Source organism: Cynocephalus volans, chromosome 7 (assembly GCF_027409185.1).
Source record: "Cynocephalus volans isolate mCynVol1 chromosome 7, mCynVol1.pri, whole genome shotgun sequence".
In the NCBI taxonomy this organism is placed as follows: domain Eukaryota; kingdom Metazoa; phylum Chordata; class Mammalia; order Dermoptera; family Cynocephalidae; genus Cynocephalus; species Cynocephalus volans.
In genome coordinates this window covers 92,214,429-92,238,864 of record NC_084466.1, presented here as the reverse complement: position 1 = coordinate 92,238,864, position 24,436 = coordinate 92,214,429, and the positions used below count along the sequence as shown (strand labels likewise).

Sequence of the window (24,436 nt, the reverse complement as noted above, 5' to 3'; positions counted from 1 at the left end):
AGTCCCCTCTGGCGAGGGGCAGGAGGGCTTCCAACACTGGGGAGGCAGTAGGACCTGGAGCCCCAAAGCTCCCTTCCATCATTATGAGTTTAAAATTCCATGTGCTTCTGAGCTTGTTAAAATCAAGCCCCTATTTGCCGTCCACTAACCTGCAAACTTCAAGCCCCTGACCTGCAGAAGACACCCCCACCACCACCACCAAGTTCACTCCCAAAGACTGGGAGAGAGAGTATTGCCCAGTCTCTAAGAGAGGCAAGAACAAGACATGAAACAGGACAATCATCTTAAATCCACACACAGACATCCCAGCAGCCTGTAGATAATGTGCCTTCCACTTATGTGCAGAAATGCAGACACACCATGTCTGAGCAGTTCCATACAGTTAGAAGTGACCCTGGAACATTAGTGGAATTCCCACCTTAAAAACTTAAAAACTTTTTTTGCAAAAGACATCACAGTCCCAGACTTCACTCCAAGTCACAAATCTAAAATCCTATTTTTCTTTTAAAAAATCCTCCTCCCCAAATAAAAGTAAACTCTGATAATGGAGATATTTATGTAATTATGTTTCCTTTAATTACTTCTTCCCCAAATGGAAGTATTCCTCCATATTGTGCAAGGAACTGAAATTAAACAACCCCAAGTTTCCATGAAAACCCTCAGGAATGCAAAACAGTAAAGGAGTAGAAAGGAAAAGAGAGGACGAACAGACAAAAGGAAGGGGAGGTGGGAGGGACGCAGGCTTTCCCGCTAACCAGCTTTGACATGAACAGCGTCAGCCGGATGTGTGTCCCCAAGAAAATCCAGTAGGGAGGCCAATGCAACAGCACACAGAATAGAAAGCAAGTGAGATGTTTTAAATAATTTCAGTTTTAGCCATGTAAAAAATCATTAGTCATACAGGTAATGAGATCTCACAGGAGACGACGCCAAGGCCCGGCTTGATGGTGTTAAGTATACCCATTCTGGGCCTGGAGTGCCAATTACATTTCCAAATTGGCAATTAAACATAATATCCCAAAGACACTCACCAAATAATGCCAATACCAAAGCAAATCCCATCTTAAAGCAGCCATTCTTTGAAACTGCCCTTCCATCTCTGCCTGACTCATCCACCTCCCAAACAACTGCCCATTAAGAACTAAATCCTTGTTATCAACTGGTCAAGAGGGACCGGGGAGGCATGAGTAACTTAAATCTAGGAATGACTCAAACATCATTTTGTCACCAAACCAAACCCATCCCTTCTACCCAGAGTTTCTCATAGCATCTAACAAATTACCCACAAAAGCAGCAAAACATATTTGCACCCACTAAACTCCCACCTAGCCCCCAGCTAACCACAAGGGAAAGAGCCTTCCCAACAATAGGTGCATGTTTATACTCATATGACTCAGTTCCTGCCCTCAAGGAGTTTGCAGGCAACTCAGAGATCAGAGGTGTCTCCACCCCATGAGAAGATAACTGTTTTTTCCCTGCTCAGCCTGTTAAGAAAAGTCCTAACGAGCAAGTAGTCAGAACTGGGTCTTAATTATTTTTCCCCAGCACCTACCTTGGTTTCTGGTACATAGAACGCACTTAATATGCAATAAAAACAACAATAATAATAACCAGAGGACTTATTTGAGGACCTGCTGTGGGGGGGGCATGATGCTAAGCCCTTCGTCATTTGGACTGCTGAAGGCACTCATGGATAAAATTCTCCCCTTTGACAATGGAGCAACATAAAAAGCACATCTCAATGATCTCAGGGAAAGAGTCCGTCACGGTATGAGCTCTGAAAAATCTTGCTGGGGTGAGAAAAGAAGCTACTTTCTCTTTCACTGCTCAGAAAGTCCTGAGTAGTGCAACTGGAGGGTTACACACCCCACTCACTCAATGGTCAGGTTTGAGCCCGATCCTTTGAAGTTGAACCCTCCATTTGGGAAGGCCCACCCGGGTCCCTATGGAAAGTTAGGCTAGCAGTTTCGCTGCCCACTGACTTCAAACACTCCAGAGGGTGTGTCCCCAGCTGGCTTCCTGGAGCATCACCACAGTGCAGCTCCGGCTACAACACCAGCCTTTAATTTTGCAAGAAGGTGGTTTGGCTGAGTTGCCATCCTGGACTTTGGGAAGCCGCACCCCTTGCAGCGTGACCAACTGGCACAAGGGAGAACCCACACATTGATGGGCAACACACAGACCACACCCTGTAAACCCCAGAACGCTGCTCTGGCCAACCACAACTCAACCCCGAATCAGCAGCACCCGAGGGTTCCCTGGGAGCAGGCACCCGAACACTCAGTTCTAGCAATAAGCAGCCAGACTGAGCTGCAGCTCCTCAGAGAGGCGTGAGCTGAGTTTCCTTGACCTGGCTATCTGGCACAATAAATCCTCCTCTTCTCATCCCTTCCTGCTGTTGAAGAGCTGGGACTTTCCATATTTAAAAACAGGCATGTCTTCAGGGATGGACTGTGTGGAGGCTAGGAATGGACCAGATCCTTGTTACTCAAAGTGTGGTCTGCACAGCATCAGCTTAGCCTGACTTTTACCAGAAATGCATAACCTCAAGCCCCCCCTGGACCTTCTGAATCAGAATCTGCATTTTATCAGCGCTGCAGGTGACTTCTGTGCTTATTAAGGTTTGAGAAGCCCGGAACTAGATGTTCTCTCAAACACCTGGAGGCAGATATCTGACATCCCAACTGAACGTTCCTTAGGTCTTCTGTCAAGAATGCTAGGACACCCTGCTTCTGAGAGTGGGTCCCCAAGTTTCCTTCTCCATATGCCTAGGGCTGGGGTTCCACTCACCCAAGCAACATTTTTAAAAAGGGAGACACTCTTGGTCTGCTCCCTGCTGAGCACAGAAAGGCTGTGGAATCTGAGCAGATCTGCAGGGTACTTGGCCTCGCCTGACCTCCCCCACGTGTCTCTACAAGGCCCAGTGTTCTACACAGGGCCCCAGCTTCACAGCACCTACACAGTCCTTTCTCCAGAATCACAGAGGCAGTCCTCCAGGGGCTCCACAGCTCTGAAGTCCGGGGAAGGTGGTGTTGGCTGCTGCAATTCGCAGATTAGCACGGCCACTGCCAGTGTGAGCTGGGACATCCCTGCTACCCCCTTTGGGAAGTGGGTCCTGGCATTGTAATCCAATGCCAACCTGACTACTTCAGCACCAGGCTTCTTGTGCCCTGGTGAGGGCGCAAGGGGCAGAGACGGAGAGAAAGAAAGAGAGCCCCAAAGCAAGTGCTTATTCTCTGCTACCAGGCACTCAATGAATGTCCCCATTCAGGGAAGAAGACAGCAGTGAGGAAACTGAGGCACAAAGCAGTGCAGTCCTGTCCAAGGTCACAGGCTGACTCTGCACAGCAGACTTGACACCTGAGCAAGGCTGCTCCAAGTGAGCACATTCAAGGGCAGTTGAACCAATGTCTTTACCAGCAGGACTTCTCTACGCCTGTGAGCCCCCTCCGAGGGGAGCTCAGCTATGCCATAACTGCCAACTTTTTTCATAGGTAACTTCAAGGCAAGTGTTCCACAGAACACACTGTGGGAAACACTGTTCTGGGGGGCTGTCAAGGAAAACCTGGCCCAGGTAGAGAGCACCATGGCCAGGAGACGGTTACATCATTGGGGGACAGGTCTTAAGCTCTAGACTTGGGATAACAGGAATGGAAATTGTCTCTCCCCAAGGGTACAGTGCTAGAGAGCCACACCCGCCTACCAAATGCCACTGTGTTTCCCTCCTGCCAGCCCTACAGTTCCTGGACCTCCACACTGTCAATGCTCATCCACTGACAAAACATTAACCACCTGCCAGGCCCTCATCCATGGGGCCTTCTGTGGCTGCTCCACCCCCATCTTCCAGCCTTGCAGTAGCCAAGAACCAGGAGCCACATCACAGTCTGACTCTAACTGGTTGTTTGACCCATGACAGAAGACTTCAGAATCTAGAGGCTCCTTTTGGCTCAAAAATTCTATTTGTTACAGTCTGTGCCCTTCAGGGGCCATACGTCCAATGAGTCAAAGAGAAAATAAACTCAATAAACTCAACACTTTATGGAGCTATGGTAGGTCCCATTTACAAGAGGCCTGCTAAGTGCCAGGCATTTGCTCTGTGCTCGATACCTCTTATTGCCACACCTTTTGAGAATCCTATGAAGTAAGCATCATTATGCTCTTTTTACAGATGAAGACATCAAGGGTCGACATGGTTGCTAGCCAAAGATGCCCTGCTAATAAGTGTGAGCTTTACTACCATTGGGTCTGTCTGATTGCAGAGTCTGTACTGAAGTGTATGTTTCCACGAAGAGAGCCAGGAATAAGAAACACAAGCTCTCTGGACAAGGGCAGGTCAGCTGGAGCTCCCCCGTGACTGCTACCTAAGAACTTCTCCAAGGCCACCCCAAGTGATCTGATCAAAAAGGAGTATCTGAAGGTCATCTGGTGCAGCCGGTCCCCAGGACAGGACGAGATGAGGCACCAGGGCCAATCTGGAATCAAGAGTTCCGAGGCGTTGAAGCTCCAGCTTTGATTGAATGCATCAGGCCAGACCCTGGGTAATTACTAAGCCGTCATGGGATCTGATATTTATATTAGTCATGAGCCTGACAGAGAAAATGTGCTGTTTTCTCAGGCACAGCCATGGAGACAACACCTCAATAATTCATTACACGCAGACCATCCTTGATCAAGCCCAAGCTTCCACAAGGATGACAGCTCAAGCTGAGAACCGAAATGAGTCTATGCCCACCACCCACCGGTCCCCCGGCAAACCACAGCTCCATCAGAAAGGTCGCCTCAGTTCCCCCAGACATTTAAAGAGAAGAAGACAACATGCTGAAAATGAGCAGAAGATGGGAGTAAAGACACATAAATGTTCCCAGCCTGAATTCCTAAAGTAATTGCTGGAAAATCACAAAATACATTCTGAGCTAGAAACTTTACCCACAGACCCTCAACTCCTTCCACACGCCTGGATCGAATCACAGAGCAGGAAGGGACATGAGAACTCACAGACTTCAATCCCCAAATTTTATACACAAGGAAAGAGAGACCAGAGAGGTTAAATGACTTCCTCAAAGTCATGGCCTTGTCCAGGCTGCCAAAGTAGCTCCGTGTTCACAACGGCCTGTGACTGCATTGGACCTCAGAATGTCATGGCCAAGTGAACAGAGAGCTCTGACAAAATCCAACTGAGAAAAAAATAATAATAATAATGTGAAAAAGCACAGCAAAGAACACAGCACTGGAATGATTGCGCCGAAGTTCCCAGCAGGGAGAAATATGATAAGTTTTATTCTTTACTTCCTAAAAAATGTCCACATGGCACCCTTCAAAATACTAAAGTCATCCACTATTTGAGATTGAGGCCAAATGTACTAATGAGGAGATGCCCCACGGTACCCATCCACAGTCTGGGTTCCTTTGATCAAAAAGGATGGTGCAGACCCAGAGACCAAATGCTCAGGATTTCCCAGCTCCCTGCTGATTTCACAGAGAATTTCAGATGCTAAAAAAGAGCTGCCTCCCCCTGTAATCCAGCTCCTGGTCAAACCATCTGGGGGTTGAATGAGGGTGGGTGTGATCACATCTGAGGGCTGGTAGATTTCCGTGGAAAGGCAGCCTAGGCTTGCTTGGGAAATCTACCACTAAAATGATTACTCTAAACGCAGGACAAATACATTCTTCTGTACTGAGTCTTGACAAAACTACCAAATATCTGGAGAGCAAAAGAATAAAAGACATAAAACATGATTACAATAAAAATATAGCCCTCGCAGATAGAAAGAAAAGCTAATAAAAGGTCTAACTTACCATTTTTGGGTAAAATGAGCTGGCTACACATGGTTTAACTAAGCAAATCAAGAGGCAGGTATTAAGAGATTCTGGATATGTTTTCAAATGGATTCATGGTATCAAAAGTAATCTAATCTCATTCTACATTGGACTTACATCTTCCCAACCAACCACAATCAGATCTCATCTCAGATTGCTTCCTTATAGAAACTTCCAGTTATGTCCACCCAGCAGGTCGTGAAGCTACAAAATATAGCCAAATATTTACAGATAGTTTTTTCTAACGATCATTGCCAAAATCCTATTTTCTCCAGAAAACTGCCAGAAGTTACGCTGGGTCATCATTTAGGAGACGGTTTATATAAACTATCCCATAAACATTTCATTACAGGCACTACAGTGGCATTTATGTACCCTCTAGAGTAAAAAAGATTTCAGAAGCTGTGTTGAAAACCCTGGGATTACAAAAACACCACAACTTATTTGGACTTATTGAAGAAAAGTTTTCTTTATGATCAAAATTGCCCCCCTTCCTGAGAGAAAGGAGGCAGTTAAAGAGTTCACCAAAATCATTCCCTGTCTAGGGAACACTTTAAATGTGTGCAACTATGAGCTATCCGTCCCCTACGGATAGTCACTGAATCTCAGTAAAGGGGGAGAAAAAATCTCCCAGGACTGAAGCGGTCGCGGGAGGTGGAGGAGAGGGAATGTGTGCACAAGCCGCCTCTGTGAATAAGCGTGTTGTCGAGAGGAGGGCAAGGCAGGGGATCCGGCTCAGGGCCTGCTGGTTAGCACTTGGCTTCTCTGGAAGGTGGGAGGTTTTCCCCTTTGACAAATACAGAGGAATCTCTGTCACTGAGAAGGTAACTGCAGAGAAAGCTGGCTGGCCAGCACCTGCAGGCCACCCAGAAAACAGAGAGGAGCAGGAAGAGAATGATGGTTTTCATGTTTCTCCCTTATTCCAACACACCAGCATTTTCCAAAACACAAACGTGCTGCCACAAAACACAGCCGAACGCCAACACCCAGCACAATGTATAATTAATGATCAGGAGACAGAGCTTCCGTGTCCCCTTGTGTTTTCATGGTCAGCCTTCACCCTGACCTCCCTCCTGTCCTCAGCAGCCAACCAGGCTGCTACAAGTTGCTGGGCACTGTGGAAGTTGGAGGGGTCCTCGGGTCAACTTTACCAGAGAAGGTGTGCGCAGCAGGGACTGAGATCTGTTTCTACCTGGCACTATTTATTCCTCTAGTGTCCCCCTCTCCAAGAAGGCTGGTGCAGTGAGTTCCCCTAGGATGCGAATTACTCAGAAAGAAAGCAGCTCGCTCACTCTTTTTTCCAGTTCTTTCTTGTTTATTCTGCAGTTTTCTATCAAACACGGCCTCCATCCCTATCTTCAGCCAGTGGGAAGATGGGGGAAGAGGAAATCTCTAGGGACACGGCGACGGACCATACCGCCAGCCTAGCAACCATACATCTGGGGTGTAGGGAGCCTCGGTGCTGGTGGGCGTCTGCGCCAGGAATAGCTCAAGCCCACATCCAGCCACCTCAAGCGCCGCCGGGGGACAGGCTCCGCGTGAAACCGCTGCCTCGGCGGCTCTCGGGCGGACCTCCTGCTCCAGCTGGCGCTGCTGGTGGCAGTTCCGGGGACCCAAAGGGTGGCCTGGGGACGAGAGTACAAAGGCCAAAGAACTTGGGGAGGGGTACGTTCCACGAGAATACGGGATGGAGTTGGGGGTGACATCCGGTTTGCGACCTCACCACATTCCTAAAGTGGCAGACCCCGTGGGTTGTCTCCAAGACTGGAATGGACCTCCCCAACTTTCTCTCGGCCCCCGAGGTCCCCCACTTTCTCTGGCCATGATCATTCCCCGGGATTCCCTAATGCAAAAGATTTTCCCCCTTGCCCAAAGGATGTTCCCTTCTTTCTGACCCCATGAACTCATCTCCCCAACAGGTTCTTAAAGTGCGGGCTGACGTGCTCCCCCTCGCCCACCGCGAGGAGCCGGGCCGCAGCAGGTGAGCGGTGCGGAGCACGCGCCCAGCAGCCCCACGATAAACACGGGGTCCAGGCTGGGCGTCCGCGTCCCGGCCGGCGCGCACCGGCCGAGGGGCAATTCCTCACCCCGGCACGCCGCCCGCCGCCCCCATCCGAGGGCGCGGGGACAGCGGAGGGAAGGGAAGGCGGCGAGAGGGGAAGGCAGGCAGGGACGGGGGCAGGCGCGGCGCGGGGCGAGGGGGTGGGCTGCAGGGGACGCCGAGCAGCGGCGGGGCGCGGGCGCGGGGCGCGCGTTACCTTCGTCTTGCCCCCGCAGTGGCAGCAAACGGTCCACAGGTACTTGAGCGTCCGCCAGAGCAAGATGATGAAGAGGCCCCCGAAGAAAGTCACCATGGAGGAGGCCAGGAATGCCCACCACATGCGTTGGCCCCGGCTGTCGCACGGCACCTCCATGGTCACCGGGATGATGAGCGCATCCATCTTGGGCTCGTGGACCGAGGACGAGGACGAGGAGGAGGAGGAGGAAGACGAGGAGGAGGAGGACGCGTCTAGGCTGAGATGGTTCGCGTGGATATTGCTGCTCATCCTAAGACTGCTGCCTCCGCCGCCGCCGCCGCCGCCGCTGCTGTCGCCGCCGCCGCCGCCACCATTTGCCATAGCTAGCAACGGGCGGCCGGCGCAGGGGCTCGGGGGAGCTCCTCCCGCCTCCAGCGCCACCCCGAGCACCCATCCACAGCCATATTGCTGCTACTGCCGCCGCCGCCGCCGAGCGCGGGGAGGGGGGCGGGGAGGCGCCTGGGCTCGGGGCGCTGTGCGCGACCTGGCGGGGTGCGCCGAGATATATACGGCCGCCGCCGCCGCCGCCGCCGCCGCCGCCGCCCGGGGGGAGGGGAGCGGCGGGGGGAGGGGCGGGGGCGCGAGGGCAGCTCCCCCTCCCCGGCCCGCGCCCCGCTCGCCCCGGGCTGCGCCCGCCCCGAGCGCCGAGAGCCAGGGGCCGCCGCGGGGCCGCCCGCGCCCGGGGTCTGCGCCGCCCCCGGGCCCGCCCCGGCTCCGTGCGCCACGCGTGTGCGCCGCGCTCCGGCCGGGGACCCCCTCCCAGCGCGCCTGCCGCGCCTCTCACGAGCCGCTCGTGGCGTGTTAGGCAGCAACTCGCTAATACCGGGCGACCGGCCCCCTCCGCCCGGACGCCCCCGCGCCGGCCGTCCTCCGCCGGCTGCGCTGGGCTCCCGCTCGCCGCCCCGGGGCGCGCCGGGCCGCGGCAGGTTCACCACGTCCGGCCGCCGGGCCGCCGCCGCCGCCTGCTAGCACATGCCCCGGGGACCCTTCGGTCGCGTAGCCACGCCGCCGAGCCTCCTCGGCCTCCGCCCGCTCTTCCTCCTCGCCTCCGCCGGCTCCTCCTCGTCCCCGTCCTCGCCGCCCGAGCCTCTTCGGCGCGCGCCCCGCGCTCCCCGCAGCCGCCAGCGGCAGCAGCTGCAGCAACTGGAGCGGGCGCGGGCTCAGACCGCGGGAGGGGAGGAGGCTCGCCGCGCTGGGTCGCCTCGGCTCGGGGCTGGGCAGGGCCAGGCAGCCCCTCGGTGGTGGCCGTGCACACGCCCCTGACCCCCGGCGCCCAGGACAGAGCGCCCCCAGCCCAGGCGCGCCTCCCGGCGCCTCTCTCCAAGGTGCTGCGCCCCCAGCCAAGCGCCGGGGCAGTCCCGGGAGGGGGGGCGGCAGGGCGCCAGGGGCATCCCGGGAGGGCGGGTGGGGGGGGACGGCGGGGCGCCAGGGACAGGCCATTTTTCCTAAAGGAACCCCTAGTGGCGAGGGGAGGTGTGGCCAGCTGTCAACTCAATTCCACAGGCTGAGCGTCCCCGGATCCTCCGGCCTCGGCCTCGGTATTGAGGAAGACCATACTCCAAGACGCTCGCACCGACCGACCCCTACTTCGTTCTTTCCGCTGCTTCTCAGGTGTCCCAGTGCCCCGCGTGTGGCTGGAGCAGGGCCATCCGGGAGGCTGCCGGGTGCTCTGCGGCCTCTAACAGCAGCAGGTGGTTCTTCTCCCTTTTCCTTATTAAGCAACCGAAACTGCCTAAGATGGTAGGCAGAGATGATCAAGGAAAGCTGGCCTCGAGGTGGTGCAGGCCCCAATAAAGAGTCGCTCCCTTCTTATCTAGTCTCAGACTCAGAGTAGAGGGCAGCTGGGGGAAAGGATGCTCCAGGCTTCACTGAGGCTTATCTTTCCCCATTTAGGGTCTCCCCCCACCCCCAGATGAAGGACTAGGTTTGTTCAGCAGCCTCTATCCCTGCACCAACAGGGGACCCCTCCCCCCCTTCTGATACTCTCAGAAACTTTGCTCCCTATAGACACTGTCCTTCCTCTGCTACCAACTGGATCACGTTTTTTTCTGGGGCTAATTAAAACAAAAATGATCACATTCTCCCCTCATTGTCCACAATGATTTCCCCAGTTTCCAGCTCATTAGTTCACGCCTAATTGGAATTCTCGAGATCCTTTCAGCTCTTCCTGTGGTAAAGGCCCAAGTTAGCATCCTTACCTGCACAGGCTGGTGCTGTTTCTGCCTGAGTGAGGGATCAGCCCTGCCCTTGCCCTGGGAGGCTCTAGGATGCAGGGGGTAGTGGGGGCAAGGGAGGCCGAGCTGGACAGAGAGGCTGAAGGGAATGTCTGAAGCTTCTCTTGCTTGATTCGGAATACATTCACTGGGCTCCAGGTACACATCCATTAGAAAAGAGTCAAGGCTGAAGTCAAAGAGGAAAATGGAGTGACATAAGAGTCCTTGAGTATTCGGTACTCAAGAAGCAGTATGTAAAAGGAGTTGTGCATAGTATTTTCCAGAAAGTTAAAGTGTCTGAATCTCCCCTCTATGTCAAACAGTGGCACCTCCAGCCTTGTCCTCCATGTTCAGCAGCCACTCTAAACGCATCCCTGCCATGTCAATCCCATGCATTCATAGGTCCTGGGACTTTTCCAATACTGGGCTAGGGGAGTGGGCCCCAGCAGTGCTGTGGGATGTGTGAGAAGGTGACCATGGCATTGAGGTTCCTTTACTCGTTAGCCTCCTAAATGGCTGGACTTCACTGCCTTTGTGCCTTGGCATATGCCAAGATAGTTAAGGACTTTTCTTAAATCAAGTCCAAGGTTTGAAATTGAAACACAAAACACCCGTAACATCAAAAGAGCAGCCGAGGGGAAGACTGTCTCTCTAGTGGGATATGAAACCTCCAGGAGGGATTCCCTCACTCACAAAATTGAACTCCCACAAACCAGCAAATCCCCTCTGGGGCCTTCCTAGACAACCCCTACACCTGGATTCCCCCAAAATGCCAGTCTGGGGCCATCAGCAAGAAGGTACTGGTAGCTGTGACTTCTGTCATCCCAACTGCAGAATCCCCAGCTGTTTCTTCTCCATCAACACCTTCATCATCCCAGCAGCCTTCAATAAAGTACTGGAATGCCCTTGAACACCACCTCCTTCTGTTCTCTTCCTCACACCTGCCTTTGCTGATTGAAGCTTTTAGCAGCTTGTGTGATCCAAAACCTGGGCTTAGTGGAGATTCACCAGAGACTCTCATTGTCGAAGTCAATATCCTACCATTCTTACAATTCCCAGTCCCTCACCACCTCCCTGAATGTTCTGTCTAGTAGTCACTGAATGAAAGGTGTCACCATCCACCAGAAACAGATGTCATCAGGCCTTTGCCCAGCTCTCTCCAACCACATGCACATCTTCCTCAAACTTCTGTGCCATGCTCCAAAAACCTGACACTTGGCCTTACCAGTTTAGGAAAGCACCGACATGATGGAACCTCAAACTTAAAAGGAACCTTAGCTGTCTTTCATTCATTGGGTTTCCTCATTTGTAAAATTTGATTGAAAACAGAAACCTCCCTGCCTACCTCAAAGGGTTATGTGTAAGGGTGAAAAACAAAACATTATACAGGTCTTGATTGTAATTACTATGACCTAAAAAACTGGCAGTCAAACTGGGACCAGACCTCCTGACCTCCAAGCTAGTCCTTGCATGTGTGCATGCACCACACCATGCAGGAGACGAGTAGGGGCAGAATTGCTGCTCCCTGTCCCCACTCTGCTGCTCTGCACCCCACAGGTCTCCTTGGTTGTGATGAGAACTGAGGCAGGGTAATTCAGTTGCTCCCGCTCTCTGCTCCTGCCAATAGATTACAGCCCAGCCAGACTGAGGACAGATTCCAGGGAGTGACAGGGCCCTCCTGCCTGAATGGGTTCTGACCCCCTGTCACTCATGCCCACTCATTGCCTTGCCACTCCCTGGACAGCCTCAAAACTGCCAAGAGCATCGAGAAGCCCCTGAGAATAGCTGCAGTGGGTCTTCACGTGACGTCAGTGTTTCTGCAGGCTGGGAGTGGGCGCCACCACACAAGATCTCAAAAAGTGCACAAAAGTGGAAATTTCACCCTCTGTTCTGAAAACTATACTGGCCACTTATTTATTTCTTAATACATTCAAAAACTTCCCAGAGAGGAGTGCAGCTTCTTTCCCATGGGCACATTTGTCTACAGCAGCTTTCAATGCAAATCAGAGGTTCCAATTTTCTTAAGTATTCTAATCTCAATCCCAACCGATTTATAAGAAATAAAAGTGCATAAACATACAAACTAAAAAAAAAAATGGAGTGATTAAAGTAAAAGCCAAGGAGAAAAAGAAAAGTTGTTTACTTAAATGTTGGCCCAGCATGACAATGTACACTGCATTTTATTTTTCTTCAGCCTGGACCCAGTTCCAATACTCTGCCATAAATCCTCATGATTTCACTAAACCAGTGGTGACTCTCTAAGTGATCTACCGCCCTCTGGTGGCTCTTCCTGGCACAAGCCATTATTTCAGGAATGTTCAGAAAAGGGGCTTACTAAAAAAAAGTCTGAAATTTGAGGTATGAAAATTCCAGAGAGGGAAGTCCTGCTTGAAAAACTACAGCCACGGTGTGTGGAGGGAAAAGGCATTGATTAGGGAGATGTTGGTCAAAGGATACAAAATTTCAGTTAGGACGAATGAGAACAAGGGATCTGTTGTACATCACGGTGCCTACAGTTAATAACAATGTGTTGTGTACTTGAAAATTGCTGGCAGTAGAGTTTAAGTGTTCTCAGCATACATACGTAAGTATGTGAAGTAATGCATATGTTAATTAGCTTGTTTTAACCATCCCACAGTGTATACGTATTTCAAGACATCACGTTGTACACCGTAAATATACACGATTTTTATTTATCAATTTGAAAAATAAATAAATAATTTTAAAAATGAAGAAATAAAAAATTACAGCCACAAGAATATTAATCATTCAGTTACTGGTCCTACCAGCATATAAACGTTGTGATAAATGTGGCTAGCAGGGTTCGTAGCGTAACCTTGATTTGATGTCAGATCTTCTTAGCTGTAGCTGCCATTGGTAACCGTACCCCTTCATAAGTTACCACTGTGCTCTCTTGTAAGCAGTCAACAGTATGCCCCTTCTTGCCCTCTTTCAGCCTTCACCGTCTCTTTGTGATGTAAGGAAGAGTAACAACTATTTTCCCTCTTTACAGGTACAGAAACTGAGTCTTAGAACTGTCGAGTTCCTTGAAATGACAGGAGAGTCTGTTGCCTCTGGAGCAATTTATCTCCTTGTGATTTAAGACCGAGGAGGAAGACCACAGCGGCCCAACCCTCAAAACCATGCGCAAGAAGAGCCTCGAAGTTCCAGAAGAGAGCACCGGTTCCCAGCATGGACAGAGGGACTCAGAGAACAAGCTTTGAGGGATTTTTTTTTAATAAGCATTTATTTTATATTTGTTTCTGCTATTAAGAATAATTCTGACTTATGGAAAGAACTTGGAATATAATAGTTTCTTTAAAACATATGAAAGTCACCTAGAATCCCACCCACCACCCACAGATAACCATTACTTTTGTATAGTTCACACTTTATCCCTGGGTGCATATTTTTGTAAAATTAGGGATAGATTGAACATCTAATGCTTATCCTATTTTCCCTTAACATTAAATTGTGAGCATTTTCTCCATATCATTAAATATCATGGAAAATGCTATTAAAAAATAAGAATATTCCAGTAGATGGCATACTGCTGACATTTAGGTTATTCCAAAATCTAATATATTTTTTTGAAGTTCCAAAATTGTGTGCAAATGGTTTACAATAGTCGAAAAGGTGTCTGGAAGATTTCCATTGATATTCTTACATCCTAGCCCCAACACCTGTGGTCTAGGGAGAGCAGGTGAGTGTGGGAGAGAGCTGTGGATGGGAGCCAGCCTGGCTGTGGGATGCTTCCCAGCCCTGTCCCATATCACTGGCCTCAGACCAGCCAATTCTGAGTGAAGAATTTTTGAGCAAGGACATGGTACCTACAATCCTCCCCTTTTCTGACACATCAAAGCCAGTGCCTTTGTAGAAAATAGTGTGGTAGTCCCACCTTACCCTCCTCAGTCATTGTCACAAGCTTGCAAGAACTTAGTCTTCATTCCCCAAAAATGACATCCATGGCTGGATCAAAGTAGACCCAACTCATGGATGGTGCCCTGGTGTTTTAGTCTGTTTTGTGTTGCTATAACAGAATACCTGAGACTGGGTGACTTACAAAGGAAAGAGGTTTATTTGGCTTACGATTCTGGGACAGCTGCTTCTGGCACGGGCCTCAGGCTGCTTCTACTCATGGCAGAAAGTGGCAGGGAACTGGTGGGTACGAGCAGATCACATGGCGAGAGGAAGCAGAGAGAAGCAAGAGACAGAGAGAAGGTGCCAGGGTCTTTTGAAGCAACAAGCTCCCACAGGAACTAATCAAGCGAGAACTCACTTATTACTCCCCCCTCCCCCAGGAGAGCATTAATCCATTGATGAGGGATCCGCCCCCATGACTCAATCAGTTTCCAACACTGCCACATTGGAGATCCAATTTCCACATGAGTTTTGGAGGGAACAACACATCCAAACTCCATCACCTGGCTAGAATTCACCTTTCACTTCCATCCTGCAGGACTGCAAACAACAGTTCTGCAAATTCCTGCCTTCCTTTCCTCTCTACAGTCAATGTCACTCCACCAGAACACCACAGTACTTTTGCCCTGCCTACCTCCCAGAAGAAAGGCAGGGCAAAAATTAGTCCACCCATTTTCCATGGTGGGAAAAGAGGTACCAAAGGGAAAGAGATTCTCCTCAGTTCTACACAACTTGTTCTGACTTCCAGACCAAAGGTGTTCTGATCCTTTCCTTAGAGGGTTCCTGATTTAATCTTTGCAAAAGCTCTAGCTCAAAATCTGGGCAGTCCAGGACTCAACTCACTAGTCATCCCTAGTGCTCCAAGGTAATCTAATGACCACATCATTAAAGAGACACTGCAGATGGGGCGAGGGACTTACTCCTGCCTCTGCCTAGTAGCTTTTGCAACATTTACAAATAAGAACAATGCTGAAACCATCCTTCCAGCTTATAAACCCTCTTGGGAATAAGGAAAGAAGTCAAGAAGTCAGACGTCTCTGGGGGTTTCAATTACTTCCAATTCTTACTTGCTCTCTTGGTGACTGCTTTCACAGCAATGCTATCCAAAGCAGGACCCCTTTGTGTCGCTCTGACCACTGGCCTCCCTGGAAGTCACATCCCTTCTTAGCTTTAGTATCACACAGTTGCCAAGCTTCCTGCTTCCCAAAGGTGAGGAAATTACTTAATGGCTTAAAAAATGATAAATGATGGTGTTGTTTTTATGAGAGGTGAGGCTATTTCTGTGAAACCAAGAAATCCTGCTTTTGCTACATTTTTGCAGAGACAAGCAAAACTAAAACCCAATCTAGAAGTGTCCTGGGAATTGTAGAAGAATAAACCATAAAGGAAATACAGACCAATAAAGTGGCCCTTGAGTTCATTCAAGAGGCAAGTTTGTTGAAGTCTTTATGGAAGGGGATTGCCATGTTTGGGCAGAAGAATGCTGTAGCGTTCCCGAATGTAGAAAACACCATTCCGGGAATGCTGTCTGAGGAGAGGACGGAGAGACAGAGCTCACCTTTGGCTGGAACCTGGGTCCACCTCCAGGGGGATTTCCCCAGTGGTCTTTGCAAGGCAGTCCCATTAACCCATAAGGAGAGCTGAAGGTGAGGAAGACCCTGCCCATTGCCTGGCCATTCTAGGAAGTCCAAGGAGTTTTCCCCAGGTGCTGAAGCCACTTCTGTTTTGGAGCATTCACTGAGGGCCTTACCCACACTTTCTCCCTGAGGACTTCCGACATGGGCTTATTTGGGCACAAACTTTAGCTACTTCGAGAAAGACACCTTGCCTACAGCACTACGCAGCTGGAATGGAGCAGACCGTTAGAGGCAGACACTGCCCAGCATGTGGCTGAAACTTCACTTTAGGAAAAGCCTTTGAGAGCACCATAACTCTGTGCTAAATGCATTTTCTGCAAGGTGCCCTGCTGAATTGAAGGCGTGCAAAAACATCTTTTCGCCTATCTATAAATCTCGTTTTGTTCTTCTCTCTATGTAACAAAACTGAAGGCTGTAAGTTGAGCAACGTGACCCACAATCTGCCCCAGTAGTCCTGGGAACTCCCTCAGCGATGCATAGTCATGGGCTTAACGCTTTTTATTTGACTTGCTCTTGGCTCTTCTATCAAGATCTGTCTTGGTGACACTATACTGAGATGTACTCGTTGGTATGCATAAGTGGCTTTTATTTCAGAAGGTAATACATACTCTGTTTAAAGTACAATGGCTCAGATGGGAATTCCAGCCCCTTTATCATCAGTGTAGAAATTCAATCGTTCATAATCCAGTAGCTCATTGAAATGACTTTCCATTAAATTCAATCATTCATAATCTGGTGGCCCACTGAAATGACTTTCCATTAAATCCAGTGGGGGAGAACATTTGAGACAGAGCCGATCTAAAGGCTACACGGAATTTGTCCACACGTTGCACTGCCCAGAGGGCTCGCTCTGCTCTCCCTTCCTGGGTCTTCGTGAAGATGGGTGACATCAGCACTGGGAGCTGAGGGGACAAGCGGAGAAATGGTATGTGGGAAGAACATGCCCTCCCTCCCAAGCAGAAACAGTCATGACGACCCACCAATGAGGTCGAGGTGGCAGCTTATGTGTCCCCAGATTTAACGCGGACCTTTCCCCAGGTTTCAGATTGCTGTTACAATTTCAGCCGTATCCTCGTGCTGCCTCTCTAATTACTTAACATTTGTCTTCCATCAACTCCCTTTATTTACTCTAATTTATTTCAAAAGGAAGTTTTATAACACCATCTGCATGGAAAACCAGCACTGCCATAAATAGAAGGTAAATAACTGATAATAGATCAAATAAAAATATAAATAAATAAAAAATAAATAGAAGGCAAGTATAAAAATAAACAGAATGCTGAAAACAACGCTATCTAGTCAGAGCTCGGTGCTGTCGGCTGCAGTCCCTTCACCTGAGGCCTGGACTCCCTCTGCTAAAAGGAGAAATCGGCGTGTGCTTTGGAGATGTCACGGGCGTGAAGACTGTCTCCAGAGCAGTCAGGTTCGAGAGAGAGTTGAGCAAGATGTGGCTTTTTCATAGAGTACCCGGATCAGAGAGTGAGCTGGAGTTGTCCTTGGTACCGCCTGGGACCGGGCAGTCGGTCTTTGGGGAAGCACTGTGCTTTCCTGCTTGGTTTAATTACACAATCCTGTAAAGTATGACCCCCGCTACACAGATGTGGAAACTGAGGCTCTAGTAGGTTAAGTAAGTGCCTTGTCCAAAGTCACCCACTGAAGCCTTCCTACAAGGTCAGCAAACAGCACCCTCGGTGGTCACCCAGCCCTCTGCCTGCCACCCCCACCCCCCATGGCCAACACAGTTCTAGAGGGAATGCACGTATTTTGTCTTACTTTATCTTTTCAGAGCCAGGAAAGTGAAACTTGGAAATATTAAATAACCTGCCCAAAGCCTCTTTGCTCACTGGTGACTGGGCTGAAGTTAGAATCTAGTGTCCTTTCTGCCCTCTCAAATGCCACTTGGTCAGCAGATGGGCCTGTTGGGGGCCTGGGGGTGGTGAACTTGCCTCCCTGTCCTCCTGTCTGCTCCCAGCAGGTCTAGGAAATCCTTTCTTGCTGACCTTTCTTTCAAATGCTAATCTGGGTCTCTGAGGCCTGTGGGGCCCTTTGTCCCACTGGGAGCCCCACTGCCAGGTGAGCCCCGCTGCCAGGTGAGCCCAGGCTGTGAAATCGGCACAGAGAGCCTCAGAAGTCTCTGGCACATGGAGAGCTCTTCCCCATGGCATCTGGGCCTCTGCACACCCTGTGGGGGGCGAGGAGGGTAGTTAGCCCAGGAAATGCCCCCAGCGGAGGCTTTAAACTCAACAGGCACACGAGGCTCCCAGGCCTCACTGGAACCCGGACGCAGCCTGAGGCCAGGACGGAGCTTTGAAGAAGCTCAGCAGGATAAGCCCTGGGGCTGCAGCAAGCCGGGGCCTTTCCCAGGCTGCAGGGGCACGGGGAATGGCAGGCACGGGGTCGTCGGAAGGCAGCATGCAGAGCTGTGAAAAAGTTCACAGACACCAAAGTGTGAATGCAGGAGAGGAGGTGGGAGAAGAAATGAAAAGCGAAACAAAGGCATGAGAGAGAGAGGGACAGAGACAGAGAGAAATAGGGAAATCCAAGAAACGAGAGAAAGGGACAACATACAAATGCCCCCATCAGTCGCCTTTTCTGGGGGCTCCACTCCCCTAGCAAAGCACAGACAGGTTACAGTTGTAATACCAGGGGGTTCCAAAGCTTCAACAGTAAGAAACAAGTAATTTCTCTTGTAAAGGAAAGACACAGAATCCTGGTGGCAAATTCCTGGCAGGTGAGCCAGCTACACTCTCTCTCTCTCTCTCTCTCTCTCTCTCTCTCTCTCTCTCTCTCTCTCTCACTCTCTCTCTCTCTCTCTCTCTCTCTCTCTCTCTCTCTCTCACTCTGGGCTGTCTCCCTTCCCAGGGAAATAAATGCTTGAGATGCAGGCTGTCCCTGCAGAGTGCATGCCTGGGAGCTCCTGCAGCATGGCTATTCCAGGGTTTGTACAGGCTAGACGGGAGCCTGGGCTTGTGTGCAGGAGGTGGGGACGGGGGAGGAATCCCCTTCATTGTGTATTCTGCTCTCATCACCAAGAGGAGGGTTGACAATATGAAGAGTCAGCTGAAACAACATCTAGAAACTGCTGCCCACCCTGGATAGGCTGCAAACAGCCAGGCGGTGCCTCCCTGTCACCATTGGTGACCTTCAGTGTGGCACGTTTCTCGGGAATCCCACCCAGTGAAGCCTCCTTACCAGGAAGAGTGACCAGCAGACCGTGCTGTCTGGCTGACTGCACAGTGCTTTTAGGCCAAGGGAGGAGAGTGGCTCAACATAATACGTTCTGTTCCACTGCTCCAGAGCTCAGCTCTTCAATCCTGAAAAGGAAAAAATATTATTTATTTATTAGATAAGTATTTACTAAGCACCCACCGTGTGCCACATGCCTGTGCTATTGACAATTTTGATAAACAAGGTCTTTCCGTCTACAGCAGTTCTCCCCACCACCACACGAGGGGGTCCCTGGAGGAGCCACCACATGGATTAAATCACATCATGTCCCAATGGAAGTGCTAGTTCAGCCCATCTGTGGCTGCACATTCCTGCTATGGAGTCCCACAGAGCTGAGTTCAAATTTCACCTCTGCTCCTCTCCCTGACTGTGGGGTGTGAGTTAGGTTTCCCAGCTTCTCAGATTTCAATTTCCTCATCTATTCGTGTAAGGAGGATAAACGTGCCTCCTCGATGAGTCATGAGGACCGAGGGAAGAATCCAGGTAACGGTCTTAGTTAGCACAGTGCCCAGCATATGGTAAGTGTTGGCCTTTCACTGTCCTTTGCCACCATTTATAAAGGCAGCAAAGTGGTCCTATAAACCTCTTCCCTCTCTCTGAGCCTCCCTCCACCAATGCATAGCATGAGGCACCTCCTTGCACCCCTTGGGTTCACAGCCACGTTATTCTCATCTTTGCTCCCCTCTCTTACCCCAGGAATGGTGCTATTTTTGTTTATCCACCTGTGTTTGTTGGTCAGTGTTGTCTCTCCTGCCTGTGACTGAAGAATTGGTCCATCTTTTTCCCCCTTTCCGGAAGCTTTGCTCATTTCTCTTCTCCCAAGGCCAGCTGCTCCTCTGTCTCAAGAACGTATGCCTCAGCGGCAATGAGAGTCCCACAGGCTCATAAGGAAAAAAGCTTGGAGGAAATGTGGTAGAGAAACGAGGTCCCCTTCCAGTAAGGGAAGAAAGCAGACTTAGTGTCTTTTTGTAGGTTGTTTACATCATCAACAAAGACAAGTGTTTGTGGAGCATCTAACAAGACATGAAAATATGTTAATTACCAAGAATAAAAAAGGGGAGAATCTATAGACTCAGGATGCACGAGTTCTTTGCAGAATAAAAAAAAAAAACCCACTTTTAGATATTTGGCAGAGAAACTGTAACTCACCAAAGTTAAAGAGTGAAATATTAAAATCAACAAGAGACAGAAGAGAAATCCTTCCTGGAGGAATGACAACTAGGCAGTCAATGTGTCAACAGCCACAACTGAAAGAAGGACTGGTGGAAGAACGTCATCAGAGGACTGCATGAAAATTACTGTCCACCTAGAATTCCATGCTGAGCTGCATTGTGACTCAAATATGGGGTGGAATAAAATGTTTTTAGGCAAACAAAAACAGACTCTTCTTGAAAGGATTTCTAAAGGATAAATTTCAGAGGGGAAAACACTGAACCCAGAAGAGAATAACGGAGAAGCACTGATCAGCAAGGATGCTGGTTACATGTGGGCAATACTAAACAAGCATCGATCTCTGCAACACCAGTAATAGCAATGAAACATTTGAGTGGTACCAAAACAAGATGAACCAAAGTACTGGACAGCAGTAACTAACGTATTAGACAGAGACAGTTAAATCAGGGCTAAAGCAAATCCAGATTTTAGATGGTTTGTAAGAGCATAGAGGTTTGAACTAACTTGATTTTGTTAAGTCAAGTAAACACACTAAAATTTTAGGGGTAACCCCTGAAAGGTTTAAAACAAAATGTATAGCTCCTGAATCAGAAAAGGATAAAAAGGGAAATAAAGCAAGCAGAAAAGAAACAGCAGGAAAAGCAGCATAAGGTAGCACAGACAAAAATAATAAAAGAAAACGGTAGAATATATAGAAACATCTAAAGTTATGGAAATTGTAAATAGACTTAACTCACCAATTAAAAGAGAGAAGTATCTGACTGAATTTAAATTGTTTAGCAATGTGCTCTTTCACAGAAACATATCTATAAGTTAAGGAGCCAGAAAAGTTGAAAGTAAAGAACTGGCAAAAGATGTATCAGACAAATTCTAACCAGAAGAAAGCAGTTTCACTGCTTTAATACCAACAAGACAGACTCTAGGAATAAGTAGAACTGACCTAGGTGCAAAGGTGGGTGGGGGAGGGGGAGTCATTCACAGCAGAGAGATCTGCAGGGAGCAAATTCACAAAGGGTGAGGGGGATGTGCCCAACAAAGGCCATAGCTCAAGTTCAAATATGGGTTAAAATAGAAGCTCTTCTTCATTGTAACATTATGTTATGTTATGTTTTTCAATGTATATTTTTGAGCATCTAGGTGCCAGACACCATGCTAACTACTGTGTACATTATTTGTGTTCTTCAAATAAATCTCACAGGGCAGGTGCTCTGTTGGTCAGTACAATTTTGGTTACAGGAAACTGAAACCCAGTTTGAATCAGTCTGAGTGAAAAGTAAGGACAAAGATGGATTTCCCATTAGAACAACCCCATGGGAGGACTCTAAAGGGCAAGTTTGGATAACATGCCCACTCCCCAGCCCATCATGAGCTCAGGAGGATAGACCCGTGGCCAAGCTTGGGCCGAGTGCTTACCCAGCCTGGAGCATGGGGTATTATAATCAAATACCCTGAATGAAGTCTCATGATTGAGGTAGAGAAGGACCACGTCTCCAAAAGAAGGAAATAGGGGGCTGACAAAGCCATCAATTCCACAAAAGTAAATTTTATTATCCTCCTTTTACAAATAAGGTCTCTGAGACTAAGAGGCTAAGGGACTTGTCCAAAGCCCCAAGCTCCTACATGGCAGAGCTGATAGGAAACCAGGCTTTCCCCCACCCCCCTTCTAAAAGGCTGCACATTTTCTCCAAGCAGAGGAGGCAGAACTTTGCATAGAACAAGTTCTCAAGATATATGTTAATTAATCATTTTAAAGTAGCTATAGTATATAGAGACAATTGACCATTTTTCTTTATAGTCATTAAAGGCTTTGGAACAAGGAATCTGAGAGCCAACAACCCGACAACCTATGAGCCCTCCCAAGGGCCCTCCAAAGACACCAATGAACTTGGCATCATAATGGATTCTCCTGCTTAGAACCCCTTTGCACTGATAATTTGTACTGTACAGTTCAGCTCTGTCTCATAGCTAGTCCAGGTCTAGCACCTTGCTGTTTTCCCCCCACAACATCCAGCTGAGACACTAGTAGGTGTTGTGGCTCCAGATTATTTTGCTAAAGCAATTTTTTTTTTTTTTTTTTTCCGTGACCGGCGCTCAGCCAGGGAGTGCACCGCTCATCCTTATATAGGATCTGAACCCGCGGCGGCGGGAGCGTCGCCGCGCTGCTAGCGCAGCACGCTACCGAGTGCGCCACGGGCTCAGCCCTAAAGCAATTATTCTTAACAGTTTTTATCTCATAGACCCATTGGGAAAATTGATGAGACCCATGGGCTCCCACCCCAGGGGGGGCTGGAGGAGAATCAATGCCTGTTTGCATGTACTCATACCCAAAACTTTCAGCGACTTTGCAGACCACCCACAGTGCATCCGTGAATCCCTGGGAGTTAAGAACTGTCTCATCAAGAAGGTAACAGAACTAAGTACCCCCAAGAGATAGTACTGGCAGGCTATTTAACCAACTCAAAAAGATTGAGGCCGATTCATGTGTGACCATCTTTAGTGGTCAGGATGTGCCAACCCTCAAGAGACAGAAAAGAGAATTTGGAGTTGCTATCAAGTGTCACCTGAGATCAGACACAATCACCAAGGACTGGTGAATTCTTGCTGAAACCCCAGAAACACTTCCTCGTGGAGTTGGAAGCTCCAGGTGTAATTGGGTCTGTACAGTGACTTCCCACCTCTAGGAATATCAGAACAAGTTCCTTAAGAGAGCTTCCAGGAAGCGGGCTGGGAGCACCGTAAGCAAGATCAAGAATCCACAACATCATGGGAGCAGTATCTTGCTGAAGTTTGCTACGGGAAAGAACAACCACCCAGCACAGGCCAACGGGAGCAACCGCCATCAACTGGGTCACTAGCCCTGGGAGCCCTCTGGGCCCTGCTGACAGCCCATGGCTGGAGCAGCATCCAAGACCCGCATGGGAGCCAGGGATGACAGAGCTTCTGATGAAAACACCCACTGAGATGGGAAGAGAGAGTGTCCAGTGTCCAGGAACTCATTTATCAGAGTTCTGTCTCCCCATCATAGCATGCGTGACTGTGGAACTGTGATTTATAATAAGAAATATGTATTTGGTCTTCATCCCGTTTCCTGGCTCACAGCTCCTAACAAGGCTTGGAGTCCCCAAAGTGGCAAGTACCTTTTTGTATGCTAATGAGTTGACTGATGGTTGGGGGCTCCTGGATCGTCTCAGGATGGGGGCTGGTTGCCAGGAGAACCAACCATGTTATTAGAGGGTTGAGAAATTCAGCCCCACCCCCACCTCCAGGAAGAGGAGAGGGGCTGAAGCCTGAGTTGATCATCGATAGCCAATGATTTAATCTATCGTGTCTACTAAATGAAACCTCCAAAGACACCCAAAGGTTGGGGTTCAGAGAGCTTCTGGGTACTGGGAAGGTGGGCTTCCCCTAGAGGATGAGCAAGCTCGGAACCCCCCCCCCCATACCTCGTCCTATGCTTCTCTTCATATGGCTGTTCCTGAGTTGTGCCCTTTTTATAACAAACTGATAAAAGTAAGTGAAGTATTTCCCTGAAGTCTGTGAGCCATCCTAACAAATGACCAAACCCAAGTGTTACTGGACTAAGGTCCGGCTGCCCGCCCCCTTGAAAAAGAAAGAAAAAAACCCAGAAGTCAAACGTTTGGTGTTAGGAAAGCAGATGTTTTCAGCTGAAGGAGATGGTAGGCTACCCCATCTCAAAGATTTACATTTACTGAGGGGTTTTTAAAGGAAGGCTTGAGGGAATGGAATGTGGGAGGTGAAAAGCAGGAGAGCAGGAGATGTGAGTTACGAGGGGTCCGTTTCTATGGGTCACGTACAAGGTCTTGCCAAGGCCTCATCTGGTTCGTGTTTTCATCTTCGCTGCTATCTCAGGACCCTGCAAGATTTTGATTTGCGCCGGTGTACTTGGCTGGTGCCCAAGGTCAGCTTCAGTCATGTGGCCTTGATCATTTCTCAAAACTCTATAAGTCTCAAAGAAAGAACTGTTAGCTTTGCTAAGTACTAATTAGCTTCTCGGCCTTGTTTTCCTACTTAGCAAGCAAGATAAGAAAGTCAGGGGATGGGAAGCAAGAGTGGAGGGGAAAAAACTGTTCTTTTAAAAATCCTGCGCCCCTCTGCAGCCCAGGCAGCTTTAGGTCCCAGCATGGCTTCA

The 24,436-nt window shown here is 49.3% G+C and overlaps 1 protein-coding gene across 11 annotated transcripts in view; it reads right to left on the bottom strand.

The window, feature by feature from the left end:
- The window catches only part of KCNMA1 (potassium calcium-activated channel subfamily M alpha 1), a 701,659-nt gene extending 692,919 nt beyond the window's left edge, over positions 1 to 8,740 (bottom strand). For 9 of the 11 annotated variants that reach the window (XR_010024058.1, XM_063102675.1, XM_063102667.1 and 6 more), the window contains exon 1: positions 8,076 to 8,740. Coding sequence is in view for 10 of the 11 variants with exons in the window: in XM_063102675.1 (XP_062958745.1) it covers positions 8,076 to 8,435 (360 nt within the window). In the remaining variant the exon portion in view is untranslated. Of the gene's footprint in view, positions 1 to 7,111; positions 7,443 to 8,070 lie in introns of those variants that run through there. The other 2 variants (XM_063102674.1, XM_063102676.1) reach the window with 2 other exon arrangements.
- Between the last annotated feature and the right edge of the window lie 15,696 nt (positions 8,741 to 24,436).